Source organism: Rana temporaria, chromosome 1 (genome assembly GCF_905171775.1).
Source record: "Rana temporaria chromosome 1, aRanTem1.1, whole genome shotgun sequence".
Lineage (NCBI taxonomy): Eukaryota > Metazoa > Chordata > Amphibia > Anura > Ranidae > Rana > Rana temporaria.
In genome coordinates, this window is record NC_053489.1 from 263,508,476 (window position 1) to 263,532,639 (window position 24,164).

The 24,164-nt window shown below is 40.9% G+C and overlaps 1 protein-coding gene across 1 annotated transcript in view; it reads right to left on the minus strand.

Annotated features, from left to right (window-relative positions):
* LOC120941680 (glutathione S-transferase theta-1-like) overlaps positions 1-23,953 on the minus strand; it is a 39,140-nt gene extending 15,187 nt beyond the window's left edge. Inside the window, exons 1-3 of the mRNA XM_040355227.1 lie at positions 23,790-23,953; positions 21,854-21,941; positions 21,600-21,750 (exon numbers count right to left, since the gene is read on the minus strand). Of these exons, the coding sequence (XP_040211161.1) occupies positions 21,600-21,750; positions 21,854-21,941; positions 23,790-23,904 (354 nt within the window). The 5' untranslated portion in view covers positions 23,905-23,953. The remainder of the gene's footprint in view (positions 1-21,599; positions 21,751-21,853; positions 21,942-23,789) is intronic.
* Between the last annotated feature and the right edge of the window lie 211 nt (positions 23,954-24,164).

A 24,164-nucleotide genomic window follows, 5' to 3' on the forward strand; every position in this document is an offset into this window, starting at 1 on the left:
GGCATGCAAAATGTGATCTGAGGTCAAGTGTGTGCAATGTTAGCAATGTAAAATTACAAAAAAATCCATAACAAACCCTTATCTGAGCATGCAGCCTGGCAGGTACGCAAAGGTGGGGAGGAGCGAGCCCCCCCTAAACTATGCAAGGCCACGTTCTCTCAACATGGGGGGGTGGGTGATCTGCCCCCCACACCAAAGAACCTTGTGCCCATGTTGATGGGGGCAAGAGCCTCTTTCCCACAAACCTGGTCGGTGGTTGTGGGGGTCTGCGGGCAAAGGGCTTGCCAGATCGGGAAGCCATCTTTAATAAAGGGTGGCCCTAGATCCCGGCTCACCCCATGTGAATGAGTATGGGGTAGATTGTACCCCAACTCATTAACCCCCCAAAAAGCAGTGTAGTGTAAATAAAATCATGATGATTTTTGACAAGTCCTTTATGAAAAAATAATAATGTCCCCTGTTGTAGCCTCAACGTCAATCACAATGTCTTCCTCGGAGGCTGTGATGTCCACCGGGCACCCACGATTGCCCAGTAACAGAGCAGGACCTTGGATCTGTGTGTATCACGTCCTGTCAGGTGAGAGGAGACCGATGGTGAGTTTCTTGTACAGAGGAACACCATTCTGTTTCCTCCCCTTGTGAGCCCCCTCCCCTACAGTTAGAATCACTCCCTAGGATACATATTTAACCCCTTGATCGCCCCCTAGTGTTAACCTCTATCCTGACAGTCACATTTATACAGTAATCAATGCATTTTTATAGCATGGATCGCTGTATAAATGTGAATGGTCACAAAATAGTGTCAAAATTGACCGATATGTCTACCGCAATATCGCAGTCACCATAAAAATCACAGATCGCCGCCATTACTAGTAAAATTAAAAATAATAATAAAAATGCTATAAATCTATCCCCTATTTTGTAGACGCTATAACTTTTTCGCAAACCAATCAATATATGCTTATTGCGTTTTTTTTTTACTAAAAGTATGTAGAAGAATACATATCGGCCTAAACTGAGGATTTTTTTTTTTTAATTGGATAGTCATTATAGCAAAACGTTAAAAATATTGTGTTTTTTTCAAACTTGACACTCTTCTTTTGTTTATAGCGCAAGAAATAAAAACCGCAGAGGTAATCAAATACCGCCAAAAGAAAGTTGTATTTGTGGGGAAAAAATTATAACAATTTCATATGGGTACAGTGTTGCAAGATGGCGCAATTGTCATTCAAAGTACGACAGCACTGAAAGCTAAAAAATGGCTTGGGCAGGAAGGGGGTGAAAGTGCCCTGCATTGAGATGGTTAATTAACGAGTTCCTTGACAGCCTAACAAGGAACTCGACGAGCAAAACGATGTGTTTCGCCCGTCGAGTTTCTCGGTCGTGTGTACGAGGCTTAATACACATTTCTCACAGCAGAGGGGTTGCCTCCAGGAATATACAAGATCTATATCAGCATCTGCATTTGCAGACAGTGAAGCTTTCCATGGAATGTGCTGAATCACAAATAACAAAATGTATTACTGGATCGTATTAAAACAGTTGACTTGTATTATCTGGCAATGAAGGCAGTCAATTTAATAACAAACAACTAGGGATCAACTTGGGAAAACATCTACCATGGGTTTGTAGCAAATTCTACTTGTTCATGGTTTACAAATCTAACAAATAAATGTGGGAATTCACCATAGTTATCATAATGCACTGCCTGACTTTTAAACTTTGGTCTGCTGGCTTAGAAGGGCCAATAAGGTGGAATTTGAATGAACTAGCTCATCAGCTCATCAGTTTGAGATGGGTTCCCAGCAGCCTTATTGACAATAGGGGTTATTTACTAAAGGCAAATCCACTTTGCACTACAAGTGCAAACTACAAGTGCAAAGTGCACTTGAAATTGCACTGAAAGTGCACTTGGAAATGCAGTCGCTGTAGATCTGAGAGGGACATGCAAGGAAAATAAAAAAAAAACATAATTTTTAGCTTGCACATGATTGGATAATAAAATCAGCAGGACTTCCCCTCATTTAAGATCTACCCCTCAGATTTACAGCGACTGCACTTCAGTGCAATTTCAAGTGAACTTTGCACTTGTAGCTTGCACTTGTAGTTTGCACTTGTAGTTAGGGATGAGCCGAACACCCCCCTGTTCGGTTCGCACCAAAACTTGCGAACACACCAAATGTTCGTGTGAACTTTAGAACCCCGTTAAAGTCTATGGGACTCGAACCTTTGAAATCGAAAGTACTAATTTTAAAGGCTAATATGCAAGTTATTGTCCTAAAAAGTGTTTGGGGACCTGGGTCCTGTCCCAGGGGACATGTATCAATGCAAAAAAAAGTTTTAAAAACAGCCGTTTTTTTCGGGAGCAGTGAATTTAATATGGTAAAAGTGAAACAATAAAAGTGAAATATTACTTTAAATTTCGTACCTGGGGGGGTGTAAAGTTAGCATGTGAAATAGCGCATGTTTCAAGTACATAGAACTGTCCCTGCACATCTGTCCCTGCAAATCCTGTCCAAAAAATTCTGACCCTGACCTTTGACCCAGACACTAATCCTGGCACTGACCTAAATCAAACCGTGATCTAGGTATTTTCTTTTAATTAATATATATATATTTTTTTTAACTCACGCTTTTTTTTCCCTTTCTTTTACTGCAAGGACAGAGAGAGATGCAATAGGGGTTATTTACGAAAGGCAAATCCACTTTGCACTACAAGTGGGCTGAAAGTGCACTTTCAAGTGCAGTCACTATAGATCTGAGGGGGACATGCAAGGGAAATAAAAAAACAGCATTTTAGCTTGCTGTTAGATTGGATGATAAATTTAGCAGAGCTTCCCCTCATTTCAGTTCTTCCTGTCAGATCTACAGCGACTGCACTTCCAAGTGCACTTTCAGTGCACTTGTAGTGCAAAGTGGATTTAACTTTCGTAAACAACCCCCAATGTATCTCTCTCCTCCATTCAAAGAGAGATAGCTAGATTCAGAAAGAGTTAGGTGGGCGTATCAGTAGATACGCCGACCTAACTCGGAATCTGCGCCAAACCTACGTTTAAGTGTATTCTCAAACAGAGATACACTTAAACCTATCTAAGATACGACGGCTTGCGCCGTCCTATCTTAGGGTGCAATATTTAGGCTGGCTGCTACGTGGCGCTTCCATTGCGGTCGGCGTAGAATATGTAAATCACTAGATACGCCTATTCACGAACGTACGCCCGGCCGCCGCAGTACAGATAGGCCGTTTACGTAACGCATTATCAGGCCTAAAGATATTCCATCAAATAGTTGGAATAGCAATGTTAAAGTATGGCCGCCGTTCCCGCTTCGAAATGCGAAAATTTTACATTGTTTGCGTAAGTCGTCCGTGAATAGGGATTTACGTAATTTACGTCCACGTCGAAACCAATAGGCCCGTGCGGCGTACGTTGCCGCAATGCACACTGGGATATGTAGGCGGACGGCGCATGCGCCGTTCCAAAAAAACGTCAATCACGTCAGGTCAAGCCCCATTAACATAAAACACGCCTCCTCAGCTAAATTTGAATTAGCTGCCCTTACGCCTGCCCGCTTTAGGCTACGCCGCCGTAACTTAGCAGGCAAGTACTATGTGAATAATTTACTTGCCTCTCTAACTCACGGTGGCGTAGTGTAAACAAGCTACGCTACGCCGCCGCAGAGTTAGGGCGGGCTATGTGAATCTAGCTAAGAGAAAACAAGTCAGAGACTATCACAGTGATCAGGTGATCTGGAATCGGAAGTTCCAGGTCCTGATTGCTAGTACGAGGCCTGGGGGGCTCTCAGTGAGACCCTGATTCCTGCTGGGAGAACACTGTGCAGCATGCTCCCAGCACAAAGGGAGATATGCAAATATGCAGACCCCATAAAAAAAATAATCCAGTGGGTGCGCAATGTTGCATATGCTCGGCGTCAAAGCAGGGTACACACTGAGGTTTGTTTGTTCTGGTGGGCTGAATGAAAAAGAAAACGAAATTCCTGCATCCACACAAGCAATGTGAATGCATGGATCTCCCCCTTTGCACTATTGTATTCTGACAGTGTGGAATACTCCCATGTCAGAATACAACGATCAGCACTGCAGCCATTGATTGCAGTGCCTGATCAAATGCTGGTTTTCCAGTAAGACCGTTTGACAGATGCCGGTCTAACAATCGGCTTCTGCTGACCAGAGAGGACTACACACAAATCAAAATTCATCAGTTCCTCTTAAAGTGGCCACATTTTCATATGTGTGTGCCCAACTTAACCACTTCAGCCCCGGACCATATTGCTGGTCAAAGACCAGGCCACTTTTTGCACTGCGTCACTTTAACTGACAATTGCGCGGTCGTGCGACGTGGCTCCCAAACAAAAAAAAGTTTAGGCCGATACGTATTCTACATATTTTTGGTAAAAAAAAAACGCAATAATCGTTTATTGATTGGTTTGCGCAAAAGTTATAGCGTTTACAAAATAGGGGATAGTTTTATGACATTTTTATTAATATATTTTTTTTTACTAATAATGGCGGCGATCAGCGATTTTTATCGGTACTGCGACATTATGGCAGACACTTCGTACACTTTTGACACATTTTTGGGACCATTGGCATTTTTATAGCGATCAGTGCTATAAAAATGCATTGATTACTATAAAAATGCCACTGGCAGGGAAGGGGTTAACACTAGGGGGCGAGGAAGGTTTTAAGTATGTTCACTGGGTGTGTTCTAACTGAAGGGGGGTGAACTGACTTGGGGAAATTACTGATCGCTGTTCATACATTGTATGAACAGACGGTCAGGCATTTCTCCCCCTGACAGGACCGGGAGCTGTGTGTTTACACACACACAGCTCCCGGTTCTTGCTCTGTAATGAGCGATCGCGGGTGCCCTGCAGTGATCGCGCCCGCCGGGCACGTGCATCGGCGAGATGACATAGATATACGTGATCTTACCCAGCAGAGTCGACCTGCCGCCGTAAAACTGCGGTGGCTGGTCAGCAAGCGGTTAAAGGGGTTGTAAAGGTAATTTTTTTCCCCCCTAAATAGCTTCCTTTACCTTAGTGCAGTCATCCTTCACTTACCTCATCCTTCCAGTTTGCTTTTAAATGTTCTTATTTCTTCTGAGAAATCCTCACTTCCTGTTGTTCTGTCTGTAACTACACACAGTAATGCAAGGCTTTCTCCCTGGTGTGGAGAAAGCCTCTTGAGGGGGCGAGCAGGCAAGTCAGGACACTCTCTACTTTGCAGATAGAGAAAGGAGCTGTGTGTTAGTGGGCGTCCTGACACTCCTGCTCGCCCCCTCAAGAGGCTTTGCAGTCCTCCTTCACTTACCTCAAGAGGATGAGGTAAGTGAAGGAGGACTGCACTAAGGTAAAGGTAGCTATTTAGGGAAACATTTTTTTACCTTTACAACCCCTTTAAGGATTATAGGCACTGGCAGATTTTTTTTTTTCCCTTGTCAAATTTGTTTATTGAATTGTAATAATTAGCATACATAAGTACATATGGTGGCACTGGCAGATTTTTTAAACTACATGTAAACCCTTGCTGAATGCCATGTAAGAAGCAAAATGTTGTGCATTTTGGAAAAACTGCCCAACGTTGAAACAGCTGTAACAGTAATTGTGAGAGACAACAACCTTTACATAAGTATCACCAGTAAAGCCCTGTGCACACGATCGGAAATCTGATGGAATCTAAACCATTTTTCTGTCGGATATCCGATGAAGCCGACATTCATCCGTCTTGCATACACACTATCAGACTAAATTCCGACCTCGCCAAAACGTGGTGATGTAAAACCCTACAACGAGCCGAAAAAAATGAAGTTCAATGCTTTCGAGCATGCTTCGACTTGATTCTGAGCATGCGTGGATTTTTCTCCGATGGAGTTCCACACAGACGATCGCATTTTTCTATTGTTTTTTTATCCATAGGAAAAATTTAAAACATGTTCTATTTTTTAACACCGATGGAAAAAAGACCGATGGGTCCCATACACGATCGGTTTGTCCGATGAAAACAGTCCATCGGTCTGTTTTCATCGGACAAATCGATCGTATGTACACGGCTTTATTGTTTTCATGGATGCTAACCAATAAAAATAGTCGTTTAAAGTGATGTTATCACGTTAAAGCTTTTATTTGATTTTAGTGATCAGGATTCTACTTTAGCAAACTATGTTTGAGTTTTTTAAATTGCAGCGCTGCAGTATATTTACTTATATTTACTTATTTCCCTGCCTGTGTGCACAGATCTGTACACCCAAGACCAATATTTGTCTGCAACAGCTGATCAATAACTAACTCTTCAATTGTCAACCCGAAACTATAACTTTTACATTGGGGTGATTTGTTGCTAGTTTCTTGCAGATGCTAATTTACAGCATAGTACAATTCTCCAGAACAGCATCAGTGTTACAATACCATTCTGGCATCCCATAATTTATATGTGTGATAGATTGTTTTTTATTGTACATTGTTCCGGGGCTTAGGTAAAGCATGAGTAGCCCTGTCTGATTAATCGTAACTTGTTAAAATATCTCTTTTCAGGTAGCTTTTGTTTATCTAGCAGTTATGAGCTAGAATTGAGCAGTTGATGAAGTAAAGAGAAAAGATCAATAATCAATGGGAAGGTTTACTCTTTAAGATCTCAAAAATTTGTAACAATTGCCAGATCGTGCCCCCAATATTTATTTATTTTTGTAGCATATCTTGTGATCTTCTTTTAGTGTGGAACCACATAGTATTTTTTACAAAGTTTAATAAAATGTCTGCAGGTCATACACCCACCATGCAGCCTGCAAGCTTGATAGGGGTGTGAACCAAAGTGCAGAGTCTATAGAGCCATTGATGTTAACCAGAGCTCCTAGTGGTAGAGATGGATTTTCTGTGGGTGATTCCCAGGTTGCAGCTCTCGACAAGATCCATACAGGCTGCAGCTCACTGTATGCAGAGAAGCGCAAAAATGCTGGACTCACAATAGTGACTGAAGTGCTAGGGTGTCTGTGGCACCAACGATTTGGAACTACAGAAAGGCAGAAGTGCAGGTATATTATGCAGCACTGGGATGCCGGACTTCACTGGAAGGCAGCATAGGGTTGCCACCTCATCCCTTTAAACCCAAACACATATTAATTACACAGGTTCTGAGGTTAATTTAAAGCAGGTAAGGCGCCAAGTGAGTTTAATCACCAACTTAATCAGCCACAGAACCTATGTAATTAATACGTGTTTGGGTTTAATGGGATGAGGTGGCAACCCTAAGGCAGAAATGCTAGCAGAAGAGTCCAGGGGCACACAGAGGCACTGGAAAACAGTGGAGAGCACAACGTCTCTGGCATTACTAGGCTGAAAGAATTGATGAAGGTACTGGGATACATCCCAGAGGATGCAGGTATGCTGGGTCTCAGTGGGGGCACAGTGAACACATTAGGGCAGAATTCCTGAATGTGTCTGGAACGCACAGGGAACACACTAAAGGAGGGATGTTGGAGGTGGTTGGAGTGCATAGGGAACTTATTAGAGCTTTAGGGCTGGATGCAGCTGGAGTGCACAGGGTACACCCTGGAGCTGAAAGACAGACTGGAGTAAATGGGGTCATTTGAGTTGGCTACAGACAGGGGTCAAGTCCTGGGGAAAAAAGTGTGGGAACTCCCACCCAAGATCCACCCCCCCACCAAAAAATAAAAAATACGCTCATATGCATAATTACTAAACTGCATGGGTTTTTTTTTTTTCGATCGACTGTACCTTAGTAATCCTTTATGTTACTGGCCGCTTCCTGTATATGGATTCATCGGGTAGTGTCCGGGTATTCCGTCACTTCCTCAATGCCGCAATGTCTCCCGGGAGCTTTTGTCATTGTTCCCAGGAGACATTGCGGACGTCTGCCGCGAGTTATCGCGGGATTTAGAAAGAACTTGCTACGAGCTGGGCATCGCCGCTTAGTGAAGGATTGGCTCGGCTGCTCTCGGCTGCTCTCGGCTGCTCTAGTCCTGCAAAGTGAACTGAGTTCCTGCTGTTAAAAAAGTGCAGGAACTCAGTTCCCACGTGTTCCCGCAGGACTTATGCCCTTGGTCCAGGCAGGAATGTACAGATTCACAGGATCAGGAGCAGCCTAAGAACACACTGGAGCTGGAAGACTGGCTGGTGTACTTGGAGTCACTGAAGTATGATACAGGCTAGAGTGCATAGAGACAGGAGCAGAACACAGACTGTAATACACAGGGTCATAAGATCAGCATGCATGCTAAAAAAAATCACACTGGGCCAAAGGATGCAGGGCAGTGAGGGTTGCTAGGGGTACATGACTGCAAGGGTCTCTGGAACATTAAACAAGGAATCCTCCAAAGAACTAGGAATGTTGGTTATTACGAGAAACTGGGACTGGGAACACTAGATCTTGATCAAGCAACAACTGTGTGTGTGTGTGTGGGCGGGGGGGGGGGGTTAAATTTGTGACTAAGGCCTGGTTCACACCTATGAATTTTTTAGTGCGTTTTTCATTTTTGCATAAACACACTTCAGTCCATTTAACATTGTTTCCTATGGATGTACTTCACATCTGTGCATTTTATGGAAAGGACCAGGGAAATTTTTGGGGTTTTTGGTTCCACTTTAATGGATCAAAGGTGTATTGAAAAACGCAAAATGCAAAATGCACCTGCAATATGCAAACTGCAACCTGCAGTTTGAATCAGGCCTAAGAAGCTGACTTAATAAATCAGACCTGCATCACTGAGCACTACCAAACATCCAAAAGATGTTACTGGTAAAACCAATTCCTTTTATATACAGGGAGGGAAAAAAGTATTTGATACCGGCTGTTTTTTTACGTTTGCCCACTTCACACAAGAAATGATCAGTATTTCACCCCTTCGCAAAAAAAACATGACTCAGGCCTCGTACACACAGCCGAAAATCTCGTCGAAAAAGAAACATCGTTTTCCTTGACGAGTTTCTTGACAGGCTTGTCGAGAATCTTGAAGCCTCGTACACACGACCGAGGAACTCGACGGGCGAAACACATTGTTTTCCTCGTCGAGTTCCTTGTTAGGCTGTCGAGGAACTCGACAAGGCAAGTTTCTCCATTCCCGTCGGGGAAAAAGAAGACATGCTCTCTTTTTGGCTCGACGGGATCCTCGACAGTTTCCTCATTGAAAAATGTACACACGACCGGTTTCCTCGGCAAAAAAAAAATCCCAGCAAGTTTCTTGCTGGTTTTTGCCGAGAAACTCGGTCGTGTGTACGAGGCCTGACAAGCTTTCCTTGCATACACAATGTCAAGACAAAATCTTGTTGTTCTCAAACGCAGTGATGTACAGCATGTACGACGGCACTATAAAGGGGAAGTTTGATTACATTGGCGCCACCCTTGCAGACCCAGTGGTCCCATGGTCCCAGGTGGCATTTTAAGAGGGGCGGCAGCCATCCCGGCTATCTCCCGAGATCAACGTGAAAATTACATAAAATAAAATAACTGAAGGGACCAGCAGATGTCGGGGTGGGTGGGACCCAGCAGCAGCTATCAGACACCAGTCAATGGAATGGGGTCTGGGCGGGCCGCTATGTGTATGTGGCCCCACCCCCTTCCTTAAGCAGGACAATCATTGGCTGGTGTTCGACCACTGAATTTTGAATGCTGATCTCTCTCTGCACAGTGCACACTGCCTATGCTGACACTGAATTCCATGTTACAACAGGCAGAGATTTTGGTGCTGCAATCTTAAACACTTAGAGGAAGCATGGAGGCATACCTGTTACAGTGTTTCTAAGGCCTCGTACACACGACCGAGTTTCTCAGCAAAAACCAGCAAGAAGCTTGCTGGGTTTTTTTTTTGCCGAGGAAACCGGCCGTGTGTACACTTTTCGACGAGGAAACCATCGAGGATCTCGTCAGGCCAAAAAGAAAGCATGTCTTCTTTTTCCTCGACAGGAATGGGAAAATCTAGCTCGCCGGGATCCTCGGTGGCTTAACAAGGAACTCGACGAGCAAAACTATGTGTTTCGACCCGTCGAGTTCCTCGGACGTGTGTACGAGGCTTGACAGTCTAGATGTGGAATCCAGGCAGAGATGTAGTGAGGAGGGCAGACAGACCAGTTTCAGTCTGCTAGTTCGCATTCTCCTCTGAATGTGCTCTGTTTTGTTAAGTGACTGTGTAATCAGACACCTTGAGACTGCAAACATCTGGGACTGGGAGCCTCTGAAGCAATCAAAGGGCAGTGTCATACGGCTGCAGTTCCTGACCATCTGATTACACAAAACGAGGTTGGTGGGGAGAAGGGGGGGCTGCTTCTAGTTCACAGGGTTCGCCCAGCCCCTTGTACCTGGCTGCTGAAGTGCACTGATATGGTTGATGGCTTTAATAAAGGCTGCAAATGCAGGAGCTCCTTCTACATTTTCCATTTTTTTTTTATTATGTCCCTATGCCCACCATGGTCCCTAATAGAAGGTCTGTACTGAGATGGGTCTGGAAGGGTCGTCTGTGCTGAGGGGAGTTTAGGACTGTGAGGGGAGATCTGTACTGAGGGGGACTTGGGGGGGGGGGGTGTTCTTCATGGTATAATATGACCTTGGAGGGGAGATTTGTACTGAAAGGAAGGGGTTTGGTTGTTGTCAGCGTTCCCATGTGGTGTGATTTTGGATTCCATTAATTTTAAATGGGCTTTAATTCACAGCAGAACACAGAAAAAACTTTTTGGTGGTGTGTTTGCAATCTGCTTTACAGGTGGCATAAAGCACCCACAGCAGATCACAAGGGTAGAGCTTTCCAGCTGTATCGAAAATGCTCACAGAAGAATAAACACTCGCTCAACCGTGGGTTTTTACTATCCCCCAAACTTGTGTGTAAATGAGCCCTAAGGACTCATTCATCCATGTATTCCGGTCTTGTGAATGAGTAAATTGTTTACACTTGTGAAGCTGCCTGTTAGGGATGCAGTGGTTGTATGATTTTTTTTTTTAAACAACAAAGGATCCTCGTTTTCTGGGGTCCCCTAACGGCACTCGTGGCTCCTCCTAGGAGAAGCCCTGGGGGTTACCTTGTGGGCGAGCTCACGAGTCTAGCATTTGCGACACAGATATGCCCCCGGTGCCCACGTCATTGGATTTGATTGACAGCCCTGCAAATTCGAAGAACCCAAACATAGCATTGTATGATGGGGTACAAATGCTCTGCTTCTGTCTGCCACAATCTGCCTGGAATTCATGCTAGAACATGATTTCCCAGAAGGAAACCATACGCTTCTGTGCTAAAGAACATTGCATAGGCATATTCCACTGCTGTCATCATTTTAAAGAAAGCCTGTGAAAAATCAAATGCAGCTTTCAACAATTAGGAAATATGCTCTGTGAAAAAAAAAAATGCAGTCATCACTGTAGTGGATGCAAACAGGAACAGCTAGAAAAGAGGCTGTAGAACATCAGCAGCATTACACCTCATGCACATTGCACTTATTAAAATACACCTATTTATACTGAATCTTTCTGCCAGAAGCTGGCAAAAAAATGCAGCTTAAAAAAAAAATCTAATTTTGGTGTGTATATATGTGGGTTTATGCACATTTACATGTGCATAGCATTTAGAGGCATATGCGCATAAACTCATTCTATTGGCTAGTTATTTCGTTATTTTAGTAACTAGAATGCATTTACATGTATTTACATGTATTTTTGTGGATTTATTTGTGTGTAGCACATGTGCTTCTATGGGAAGGTGAACTTTGGGCATTTTTTTACAAAGCCCAAATTAGGGCTTAACCTCCCTGGCGGTATGATTCTTTCAGATTTTAGGTGTTGAAAGCGGTACCATTATTTTGCATGGAAATTTGGCGTTTTATATTGTAGGCCTGTAATTCTTAGGAATAACTCACTTAAATCTGTCTAGTTGACATCTCGGGTATGATAAAGTTTGAAACACAAAATCATAAATTATAATATAATACATAAATAATTATAACAAATAATTATATAATAATACAAATTATTACTTTCAGTGTTTGATGACGAATTTCCCCACAAATCAAGTGATTCTAATTTATTATCGATGCTCTAAAACCACTTTTGACATAAAGGGACACTTTTGGTTGCTATAGACAATCTCCAGTTTCCAGGCAGAAAGAACAGTTTTTATTACCGTATTTATCGGTGTATAACACGCACAGGCATATAACACGCACCCTAACTTTAAGAGGGAAGTTTAAGGAAAAAAAAACTTTCCACCGCCCCCTGCGTGTTTCCAGGCAGAAAGAACAGTTTTTATTACCGTATTTATCGGTGTATAACACGCACAGGCATATAACACGCACCCTAACTTTAAGAGGGAAGTTTAAGGGGAAAAAAACTTTCCACCGCCCCCTGCGTGTAACACACAGGCACAGTTTACCCTCTATTTTCAGGGTAAAAAAGTGAGTGTTATATGCCAATAAATACAGTATATAAAAGTGCAATGGACACAGCTTGGGATCAGGCCCGCAGGTGTCCCACAATAGGATGCAGAAGAGGAGCCAAGAAGGCCGGGGGTTGGGGCTGCCCTGTGCAAATCCAGTACACAGAGCAGGTAAGTAAAATAATCGTTTTTTTTTTTTTTTTCAAGTCAAAGCATTACAGTGCTGAAAACAGAAAAATTACCTGAATAGCAAGGGGGTTTAAGAATCTTTAAAATGGTGATGGTCTTGCTGAGAGAAATGTGAATATTGAAAATGCACATTATTTTGTGTTCTAAGAAAGATGTCAGTAATGGCAATTTAATATTTCTCTCAGTATAGGACTAATTAGCACTATACATGTAACTAATTGTATTCTGTTGTATTAGCCTATTCAGTTAGGTTGGAAAATGTTAAAAAGAGTGTTTTGCTATCTTTGGTACATTTAAATGCAAATACAGACAGGATTCTGGTTTGGTCACTTGGTGAAGTCAGGTGTAATACATACTGTAGATATATTGGACGCTGTCATTATTCATACTTTCATTTCTTTGCACGGCTTCAAAAATAGTACACAGGGGAGTGCGGAAAATGTTTATTCTTTTACATCAAATCATTTGCAGCCCCAATGGAGCTGCCAACAAGCACCAAAACCACTGATGTCAATTTTGTCAGAAGTGATTTACTGGAAGAATATTTTTTTACAGTCATATCATAAGAGGAGGTGAAGGTTTTATGTTCGAGTCTTATGCTAAGTGAAAATTCTCTACTTCTTTAGTAAATCGATCATATTGCATGAATTATACTAGTGAGCTTGTTTTGTTTTATGTGAAAAAGCAGGAATGGAGGCACAAGATCATCCTCCTTGATAAATAGTAAACATTGTTTGACTTTTGGCTGTTACTTGGCTGTACAGTACTTAAAAAACAACACTAAGGGGTCTATTTAGCTGTCAAAACTGCTCAGTGAATAAAATATTCCCCCAAAGATGTTGTAGGATTCAGTTTCTGACAATATTCACACTATTTAATATTCAGGCACCTAAAATGCAAGTCTTAATTTTTAGAATGTAAAGCCACATGATCAGATTTTCCAACGGGAATTGTGTGTTGATAGCCTGTTGGTGGAAATTCCGACCGTTAGTACGCTCCATTGAACAAATTGTTGTCGAATTTTCCGCAGACAAATGTTGGATGGCAGGCTTTAATATTTTCCATTCACCAAACACAACATTAGCAGAAGGTGCCCAACGGATGTCACTAAAGAGCTGAAAAACCACGTAGCATGTCTAGTACGTTCGCGTTTGTTGGCAAGACAAATTCCTGGCCAACGCCTTTCGGACGAAAGTCTGAAGCTGTGTCCACAGAAAATATTGTCATGTGTACGAGGCTTTACTGGGGTAAATCACATTCAAATACCTAAAGCAATGTAGAGGATATTTTATTTTTTCTGCTCAGATGTTTTCATTTTGCAATTTTGTCCATGGAGTTAAAACTGTTTTTATCACGGCAGAATGTAATTTTTTATTTTTTTGTATTTGTAGTGCTACCCCTGCAGGACCTGCTCGGTAATTGGTATTTTATGTTCTGTGCCTTGACTCTGACAACACTTTTCAGCCCCTCTGACACTGAACTCAATGGGGGTTATTTACGAAAGGCAAATCCACTTTGTGCTACAAGTGCACTTGGAAGTGCAGTTGCTGTAAATCTGAGGGGTAGATCTGAAATGAGGGGAAGCTCTGCTCATTTAATTATCCAATCATGTGCAAGCTAAAATGCTGTTTTTTATTTCCCTTGCATGCCCCCCTCAGATCTACAGTGACTGCACTTCCAAGTGTACTTTCAGTGCAATTTTAAGTGTACTTTCACTGCAATTTTAAGTGCACTTTGTACTTGTAGTTTGCACTTGCAGTGCAAAGTGGATTTGCCTTTCTTAAATAACCCCCAATGTAGAATAAATGGTGCATACATAAACAAACAGAAGGTGTGTTCAGAGCAATAGACAGGATAATTATCATGTCAAGGTAACTTAGATTAGAGTTCTGTACCATTAGACTGGGATTTCAGAGCGATTTCAAAGCCACAAAATAGTGTGATTTACACTACCGATTTCATTGCGGCTTCATATAACAGAAGTCTATGCAAGTCACAATGAAATCAGCAAAAAGTAGTGTAGGAACCGGTTTTAAAAGTCACTGCATTTTGGGGTGCGACTTGGAACTGACAAAACACACCGGTGTGAATGGGGCTAACTCATGAATCAGAAAAGTCAGCTATAAACAGTGCATAAAAGCACTAAAATGGTTGTAAAGCCACATCTATTAGTTACTTGGATCCTCTCTGTGTTGGGTCAATGTTTAATGGAGTGTGTGTTTGCTTAAAATTATGATGTCAAATACCTTCTTTGGACAGTACTGCTGTGAAGTCATGTGTCCTCCCTCTGCTTCCCTTACCAATCTAAGAGACTATAGTGGGAGGAGCTGAGATTCCCTTCTGATGTATGCAAGATGGCAGAGAGAGGACACGTGACTGCATAGCAGCACTGTGCAAAGAAGGTATGTGCGTTATAATTTTAAGAAAACACACAAACACTGCACTAAACATGGATCTAAATCATAGAATTAATCAATGCTTCTTTAAAAGCACTGGAGCAGCTGCAGAGAATAGTATTACTCAAGGCAGGAGGGGCAGGCAGGAGATTGGCATCACAGTTCACACACAGACTACGAACCTGACAGCGAGAGAGGGAGGGGGAGATGCAGAGACACTGAGGAGAGAGCAGGATGATGGAGGCACGAAATATGACTGCGCTATCATGGATTAGCAGCCATGATAAGTGTGGTCAGAATACAGAGGGGAACATAACAAAAGGCAGGATCAAACAGGTATTGTAAAACATGGAAAGGACCAACTGACACTTTAATAGCACTATGCTATATATCATTCCTTAAAGAGACAGGAGCTTTGTTTTTTCGGGTTACAACCACTTTAACTGCAATATGAATAATAATCCTCTAACTAGTCTAGCCACTTTGCATCCAGGCCAATTCTGACACTTCGCTCCTACATGTAAAAATCTAATTTTTGTGCTAGAAAATTACACAGAACCCCCAAACATTATATATTTTTCTTTAGCAGAGACCCTAGTGAATACAATGGCGGTCATCACAACCTTTTATCTCGCACGGTATTCCAGATTCCGATAAGCCCCCTACCCGCAGACCCTCACAATCACCGGGCAAGGGTTGTGGGGATGAGGCTCTTGTCCCTGACAAAATGGGGACATCCTTTCCATGTTGAGGGCATGTGTCCTGGTACGGTTCAGGAGGGGCCGCTCTCTCGTCCCCCCTCTTTTCCTGTGGCCTGCCAGGTTGCGTGCTTGGATAAGGGTCTGGTATGGATTTTTGGGGGGAACCCCACTCCATTTATTTTATCTTGGCGCGGGGTTCCCTTTAAAATCCATACCAGACCTGAAGGGCCTGATATGGAATTTGGGGAGCCCCACACGCATTTTTTTGGGGGATTTGTGGTTCCCCTTTATATTCATACCAGACCCAAAGGGCCTGGTAATGCACTGGGGGGAGAACCCATGCCGTTTTTTCTGTATTGCCGGGACCCGACAATTCATTATAGCCGCAAGTAGTTTTAAATGACTTTTTTCCTTTAGAAATGTCATTTTATGCAGGGACTGTTATAAACACGAGAAACATGTGCTACTTTACAGGCATACTATAGATACATTGATACATGTCCCCTGGGGCAGGATCCAGGTCCCCAAACACTGTTTATGACAATAACTTGCATATTAACCTTTAAAAATAGCACTTTTGATTTTTCATGTTCATAGACTTTTTTGCCTGTTCACATGTTCTGCTGCGAACCGAAACCGGGGATGTTTGGCTCATCCCTAATGTAAAGGTATATATGTAAGGCCTCGTACACACGACCGGACATGTCCGCTGAAACTGGTCTGCGAACCAGTATCAGGGGACAGATCCGATCGTGTGTACAGGCTAGCGGACAGATTTCCAGCGGACAAATGTTTCTTAGCATGCTAAGAAACATGTCCGCTGGAAAGCTGTCCGGCGGACATGTCCGCTGGTTAGTACGTCTAACCAGCGGACCGAAATCCCACGCATGCGTCAAATTGATTCGACGCATGCGTGGAAGCATTGAACTCGCGCGAGAGAGAACGTCGGTGTCGTCTACGTCACCGCGTTCTCTGTCCGCGCAGGTTTGATGGTGTGTACAGCCATCAGACCGAAATCTCCGAGCGGACATGTCCGATGAAAACGGTCCACGTACACACCAGCAGACATGTCCGCTGGTGTGTACGAGGCCTTACAGTTGTAAAGGGACAGTCTTTAGTCCTAACTCTTCAGCTTGCTTGCATTGGGGTCACATTGTACCATTTCTGAATATGACAATAGTCCCAGTCAACCAAGCAGGTAGAAATAAGTTTACTAGAAGACTGAATGGTCAGTTCTTAAAGGGCTTAGTCTCTCTAGCAGCAGTAAATCCCCACAGCAGTTCACCAGTCCCAGCAATATTGCAGCTCACCAGTTGGTCACACACAGGAATTAGTCCACTCTGGCTGTCAGCAAACCTGGACATGTCACTCCGGATCCTGCTCAGGTTGCTATTATGCAGCAGGGGTAGTGTACACTGGACAGCAATGTGCACTCTCATGGCAAGAGGAATCTGTGTCCTCTACGGCCTGAGAAAATGCAGTTATTTCCCTCATCCTGGCATTCTCTATCTGGGAAGTGCAGTACAAAAGCTTTGCTTTCAGAATGAATCTACATTTTCAGAGTGATAAACAGTGTTAATTGTACAGTGAATTGTTTCATTAATGAACAGATGTAGGCTAACATGATTACATTTTATTTGATCCAATTTGCACCCCATGAATTTTCTTTGAAAGTTGGTTAAAACAACTGTGATAAAGAGTGAATGTGAAAATTTTAATCTTGCTTAACCTTTTTCTGACATTTGTTGCTTACCAGTTAAAATCAGTATGTTTTGCTAGACAATTACTTAGAATCCCAAAACATTTTATATTTTTTTTAGCAGAGACCATAGAGAATAAAATGTCTGTTATTGAAATTTTTATGGCACACAGTATTTGCACAGCGTTTTTTCAAACGCAATTTTTGTGGGAAAATACACTTTAAATGAATAATAATAATAATAATAAAAAAAACATAATATATATACCCCCCAGCCTTTTTTTTCTATCCTGCAAGCGCAACGCTCCAGTGTGAAAGCACTCGGACTTTAACACTGGGGTGGCAGGGGAGGCATTTTTCAGGCACCATTTTTAGCCCTTTAGAGCCTGAAAAATGCCTCAGTGTGAAAATAGTCTTAAGCCCTGTACACACGATCGGTTTGTCTGATGAAAACGGACCATTTTCATTGGACAAACCTATCGTGTGTGGGCCCTATCAGTTTGTTTTCCATCGGTGAAAAAAAAATAGAACATTTTTTAAAATATTCCTATGGATAAAAAAACGATAGAAAAAAATGATCGTCTGTGTGGAAGTCCATCGGTCAAAAATCCACGCATTCTCAGAATCAAGTTGACGCATGCTCGGAAGCATTGAACTTCATTTTTCTCAGCACGTCGTAGTGTTTTACGTCACCGCATTTGGACACGGTCGGATATTTGACCAATGGTGTGTAGGCAAGACTGATGAAAGTCAGCTTCATCGGATATCCGACGAATAAAATCCGTCGGATTAGATTCCATCAGATATCCAATCATGTGTACAGGGCTTTACAGGGGAACTCTAGTGCTAGAATTATTGCTCTCCCTCAGGCGTTTACAGCAATACCTCACATGTGTGGTGCAAACATGGGCATGACCTACGTTTGCGTTTACTACTGTGTGCAAGCACACATTGGCGCTTTAAAAAAAATATTTTATTATATTTTTATTTTTACTGTCTCTTTAAAGAAAAAAAAATGTGATCACTTTTATTGCGATAGAAAAATATGTAAACATCCCTTGCGACAACAATACAGCATGGAAGGGCCTCTTTATGATTCTAAAAGACCCCATATCTCTCCTCTACCCTTGAATTCAAAAGATCAAAAAAGTTAATTATTTTGCTGTTAACAACTTTTGGTGGTATTTGATCACCTCTGGGGTATTTATATTTTGTGCTATAAACCAAAAAAAGAGTTACAATTAAAAAAAAAAAAAATATATATATATATATATATATATATATATATATATATATATATATATATATATATATATATATATATATATATATATATATTCTGCTATAATACATATAAAAATAAATAAAAAATAAAAAAATAATGTATTCATCAGTTTAGGCTATTATATTCTTCTACATGTTTTTAGTAAAAAATCACAATAGGCGTATATTGATTGGTTTGCTCAAAAGGGACTGCGAAATTGTCGTGGACAAATCTGACCCTAAAGAAAAAAAAATTTGATCACTTTTATTGCGATAGAAAAATATGTAAACATCCCTTGCGACAACAATACAGCATGGAATCTTTATGATTCTAAAAGACCCCATATCTCTCCTCTACCCTTAAATTCAAAAGATCAAAAAAGTTAATTATTTTGCTGTTAACTTTTGGTGGTATTTGATCACCTCTGGGGTATTTATATTTTGTGCTATAAACCAAAAAGTGACAATTTAAAAAAAAAAAAATATATATATATATATATATATATATATATATATATATATATATATATATATAGATATATATATAGATATATATATATATATATATTCTGCTATAATACATATAAAAAAAATATATATATATATATATATATATAAAAATAATACACTAATTGAAAAATATTCATCTCCTGCAAGGGTAGGAAAATACAATGCATCTTTCTCTCCATTCAGAGGAAAAAGTAGACCCATGGGTGGGGTGCACAGTGACTGATCACTGTGATAGCCAATCAGAGACTACCACAGCAATCAGGTAACCCAGAAGCTGGGAGTCCCAGGTCCTGATCGTTAGTATGAGACCCAGAGCTCCCAGTGATGTGGATGGGGCATGAGCCTTATTGCCACTGCCATGGTTCAGTGAACATGGGCGTCTGCTAGGGGGGACTTATTGAATGCTGAAACCATATTTAACACAAGCGTGTCTCAAATACCTGGCCCTACTACTCTATGTGATTGAGTAAGGGTTGCATAATACCCTTTTTTACTTATTCATTCAACACAAAGTAAAATAGCAAAAAAACACAGACATTGTTACAACCCCTTTATTACAATACGTAGATAATGTTGTTTTCTTATGTAAATCCACAGTAATCATATCAGTAATAGCTCAGGGATGTAGATCCATTGTTAATACTGATGAGCAATGCTTTGACAACCATAGACATGACAACCCATGCCACTTCTACCCTCTCCCATTGCACTCCTGCCACAAATGACAACTCCCTTGCTGGCTACTGAATGTCAATAAACCCCTCATCACTGACCACGTATAATAATGACCAGAGATGGTAAATTACATCACCCAGAATCCCCTGACATATGTCATTTAGCATCAATATATATATATATATATATATATATATACCGTATTTATCTGCGTATAACGCGCACTTTTTTCCTCTGAAATCAGAGGGTAAAACGTGCCTGCGCGTTATACGCCGATATCATGTTCTACCAGCAGGGGGCGAGGATCGGGACATGGCCAAAACGAAGCTTGTAAATGTCTATATAGCTCCGTTTTTTCAGGCTGCCTCCTCTGAGTGTAGCTTTGATTGGAGGAGAGCAGTCACATGCCCATCAGGGGAGAGAAGTCATGTGACCAAGATCTGTGAAAAAACAGAGCTATTAAGGTAAATGGAAGCTTCGTTTTTGCAATAGGAGACACAAGAGGAACAGTGTGGTAGGGGCTGACAGTGATTTTTTTTTTTTTACTTAACTATGGAGAATGCTGGCAGCACTGTCCCAGGAGACTGGGGGTCTCCTGGGAGTGCAGGGGGGGCTGTGTACTGAATGGGGGGATTGTATACTGGGGAGGGGGATGTATAATGTATGGGGGGGCTGTGTACTGGATGGGGGATGTATAATGGATGAGGGCTGTATACTGGGGAGGGGGGCTGTATAATGTATGGGGGGAATGTATAATGTATGTGGGGGGCTGTATAATGTATGGGGGGGATGTATAATGTATGGGGGTGCTGTGTACTGGATGGGGGGCTGTATAATGTATGGGGGGGCTGTGTACTGGATGGGGGGATGTATAATGTATGGTGGGGGCTGTGTACTGGATGGCGGGATGTATAATATATGGGGGGGCTGTGTACTGGATGGGGGGATGTATCATGTATGGGGGGGGCTGTTTAATGGATGGGGGGGCTGTATAATGGATGGGGGGGCTGTATAATGGATGGGGGGATGTGTACTGGATGGGTGAGGCTTGTACTGTACAGGGTGCTGAGAATTTTTTTTTCCTTAAACTCCCCTCTTAAAATTGGGGTGCGTGTTATACGCCGATAAATACGGTATATATATATATATATATATATATATATATATTTATATATATATTTGAATAACACCTTTGCTGTAGGATTAGGGCACCCCCTAAGCATATTACTAAGCATATTATTTAAAGCAATTGTGTATTTTTTTAATGTTACTCTGCATTAAAAGACCCACTTTCTGCTAAAAGATATTTCTTCAATTATTTTATTTTAATGATACATGTTGCTAATGGCAATGCCCAGCTACTCATGCACCTTTGTTACCAAAAGACTGCAAACTGACCTTGAAAAAGGCCAGAAACAAATATTAAATTTGGCTTTCATAGACTTCAATGGGATTCAGCTCATTTTTTTCAAGTGTTGGGTGACCCAAACTTTGCTTAGTTCTCTCTTAACTATTCCCTAGTTTCTTGTCACAAATGTATTTCATACTGAAAGTGTTTAGCTTTCTAAATGGAAACTATTGCAGGTTTCCTACTTGCAAATTCAAACTACTGGTAAATGCCTACACAAAAAATATTGTAGCTGTAGTTAGATGGCCTACAGGAATACATGAGGTACTTCACTTTATCTACATTATTTACTTAGTTGGTTCTGACAGAAATAATACAGAAAAATATATACATTTATGATTAAATGAATCTGAGACATTGTATTATTACCTTTACCCAGAAGACTCTGCAACCATTGGGACGTGTATTAGTGTGTTGCCAAGCTAGGTATTCATCTACACGGGCACGCTTCTGTAGATCAGATGGGTACCAGTGATCCGGAGTGTCATATTTCTGTACTAGGTAGCGCAACATTGCAGTACTAAAGGTAAAACAAAATACATTATTTTCCTTTTTCTAAACAATGATTAACAATTTGTTTGAGACGTACAATATATTGCTTTAAAAAAAAAATCTTATGTTACCTCTCAACAAGTGTGAATTCTCCATCTGTTAGAACAGGCACTTTGTGCATTGGATTCACCTTCTTAAACTCGTCAGTGAGATGATCCCCTAGTGAAACATAATGTTAGGCAAAGTGTAATTACAGTGGCTCAAATATACCAATAATGCACTAGGTGAAAAAATAAAAAAAAATAAAAAATATATATATATATTTTATATATATATATATATATATATATATATATATATATATATATATATATATATATATATATATATATATATATATATTTACACACACACTGTATATTTATCTATATATATGAAAGAGTTAGACTCTCTGTCAAGTTTGCATTACTGTTTCTGTCACTAAGTCAGACAACAAACAAAATCTTGATATTGTCAGACATAAGAAGAACAAAAGAAATACAATAATAAATACAACAAAATAGCTTTCTAAAGAAAATATGGCTGAGAACCTCTCAAAGTTGTATTGCTGCTTTTATGCTCACAGTAGAGATCTCATTGCTTTCTGATTGTTTGCCATTTCAGGAAGTGAGATGAAATCTTCTTAAGGCTGGGTTCACACCGCAACACACTCCAGCTCACAGCAGGGGTCCAGTGTGTCTCCATTCACAGTTTCAGGTCCGATTTCAGCCCGAATTTTTGGCTGGATTCGGATTTGAAACGGACGAAAAGATGCACAGGGCTCCTGTGCAATTCCCACCTAAGCCACTGCGGAGATGTGTGAACCGACTCCATAGAGAGCGTCACAATGTCCTGCTGTGTGAATTGGATGTTGGGAAACCCGCATCCAATTTGCATAGGTGTGAACCTAGCCTAAAGGTACAGAGATTACAATACAAACATAACAGAGGTTCTATAAGCTAAACAAAAGCAAAAAAAATGTTTTGGATGCAGCTGGGTTTAAGGAAGAAAATGCTCTATTTTTTTAAATTCCCCTTTATGATTGGATATTTGAAGTGAACACAATGCATATTAAGCAGTCCCATTCCTGTGACTATAGTGCACTGAGCATAACAGCAATTATTTCACATCACAAAAGCATACCTTAGATAAATACTGTTTAGAAAATCAATAAAGGAGTGTCTAAATGTAAAGTACAAGATGAATATCCTTTAGAGTAGAAACATGGGAAAGGTTCTGCTAGCTGCTTACACAGCATTCTACGGGATGCTGCCCCCAGGTTAGTAATTAACCTGTTCCAACTCATATACCAGCAAAACACTCTCAGAAATATAGAGCGTACCTAGATGTAAAGTTCAGTTACTGATGCAAGTGAAATACTGCAGGCATGCAAAAACAATACAGCTAAACTCTAAATTCTACCCTGAGCTTCTGATCATTGCCATTTGTCTGATGTCATGCCCAAAGGCACCAGGAAAACAAAGAAGCTGACAGTCATTTTGTAATTGAGGGAGGCTTGTCATCAATTTGACAAATGTACAGTACAGACCCAGTAGATGTTTTCATGGATTTTTCACAGTATTATAATTCTTAAACACAGCTGGTACTGAGTACAGTTAGATTTTAATGTTTCAATGACAAAATGCCAGGCGTAACAGATAAGTAAGTATGCAATAATAAATCACAAGTTCTCCAGTTACAATTCTTCCTTTTCATTTGCTTTATCTGTCTAACGACAAACAAGTGCAAGCAATGAAAAGGCTTTTCTTTTTTTACATCTTAAAAATACTTTAAGATTTACTTTACATAAAGTAAGACTAAAGATTTCTTTTGCAGTTTATAACCAATTTTTACCATGTTTCATTCATATGTGCTAAAACAGTTCATCTGTTCTTTCCATGAGATGCTAGTTTTATTAGGCTTTAGAACACATGAATTCATGGCTGCATTAATATATAAGAAGAGCTGTTCCTAACAGTAGGTATGATAACAACTACATATTAAACCATCATGATCTTCATTGCTGACCTTTAAAAAGTTTCACCTCATGGTGCTTGAATGGAATGTTGTTGACCTTAGCAAACAGATACACAGAACGGCATGGCTGGGACAGAAGATCCAAGTATAATTCCAACTCTGACATTCTTATAATGGCTGTGGAGATCTGCTCTGCAGAACAGGAACACCTGCAATAGTTTATCTCTTTTTTCAGATCACGCCTCTAAGAAATCCTGCCTATTACCACTCCCACCTTAAGGATATTCTTTCAATGGAATGTAAAAGCAACAGCAAAAAAAAATAAAAAAATAGTGTATAGACAATCGTTTTCAGATCAGCCCCCTCCCCCCCTCATAGTGTTATAAATGAGTAATACATATAAGTGAAACAGAAAATTTGCAGGAC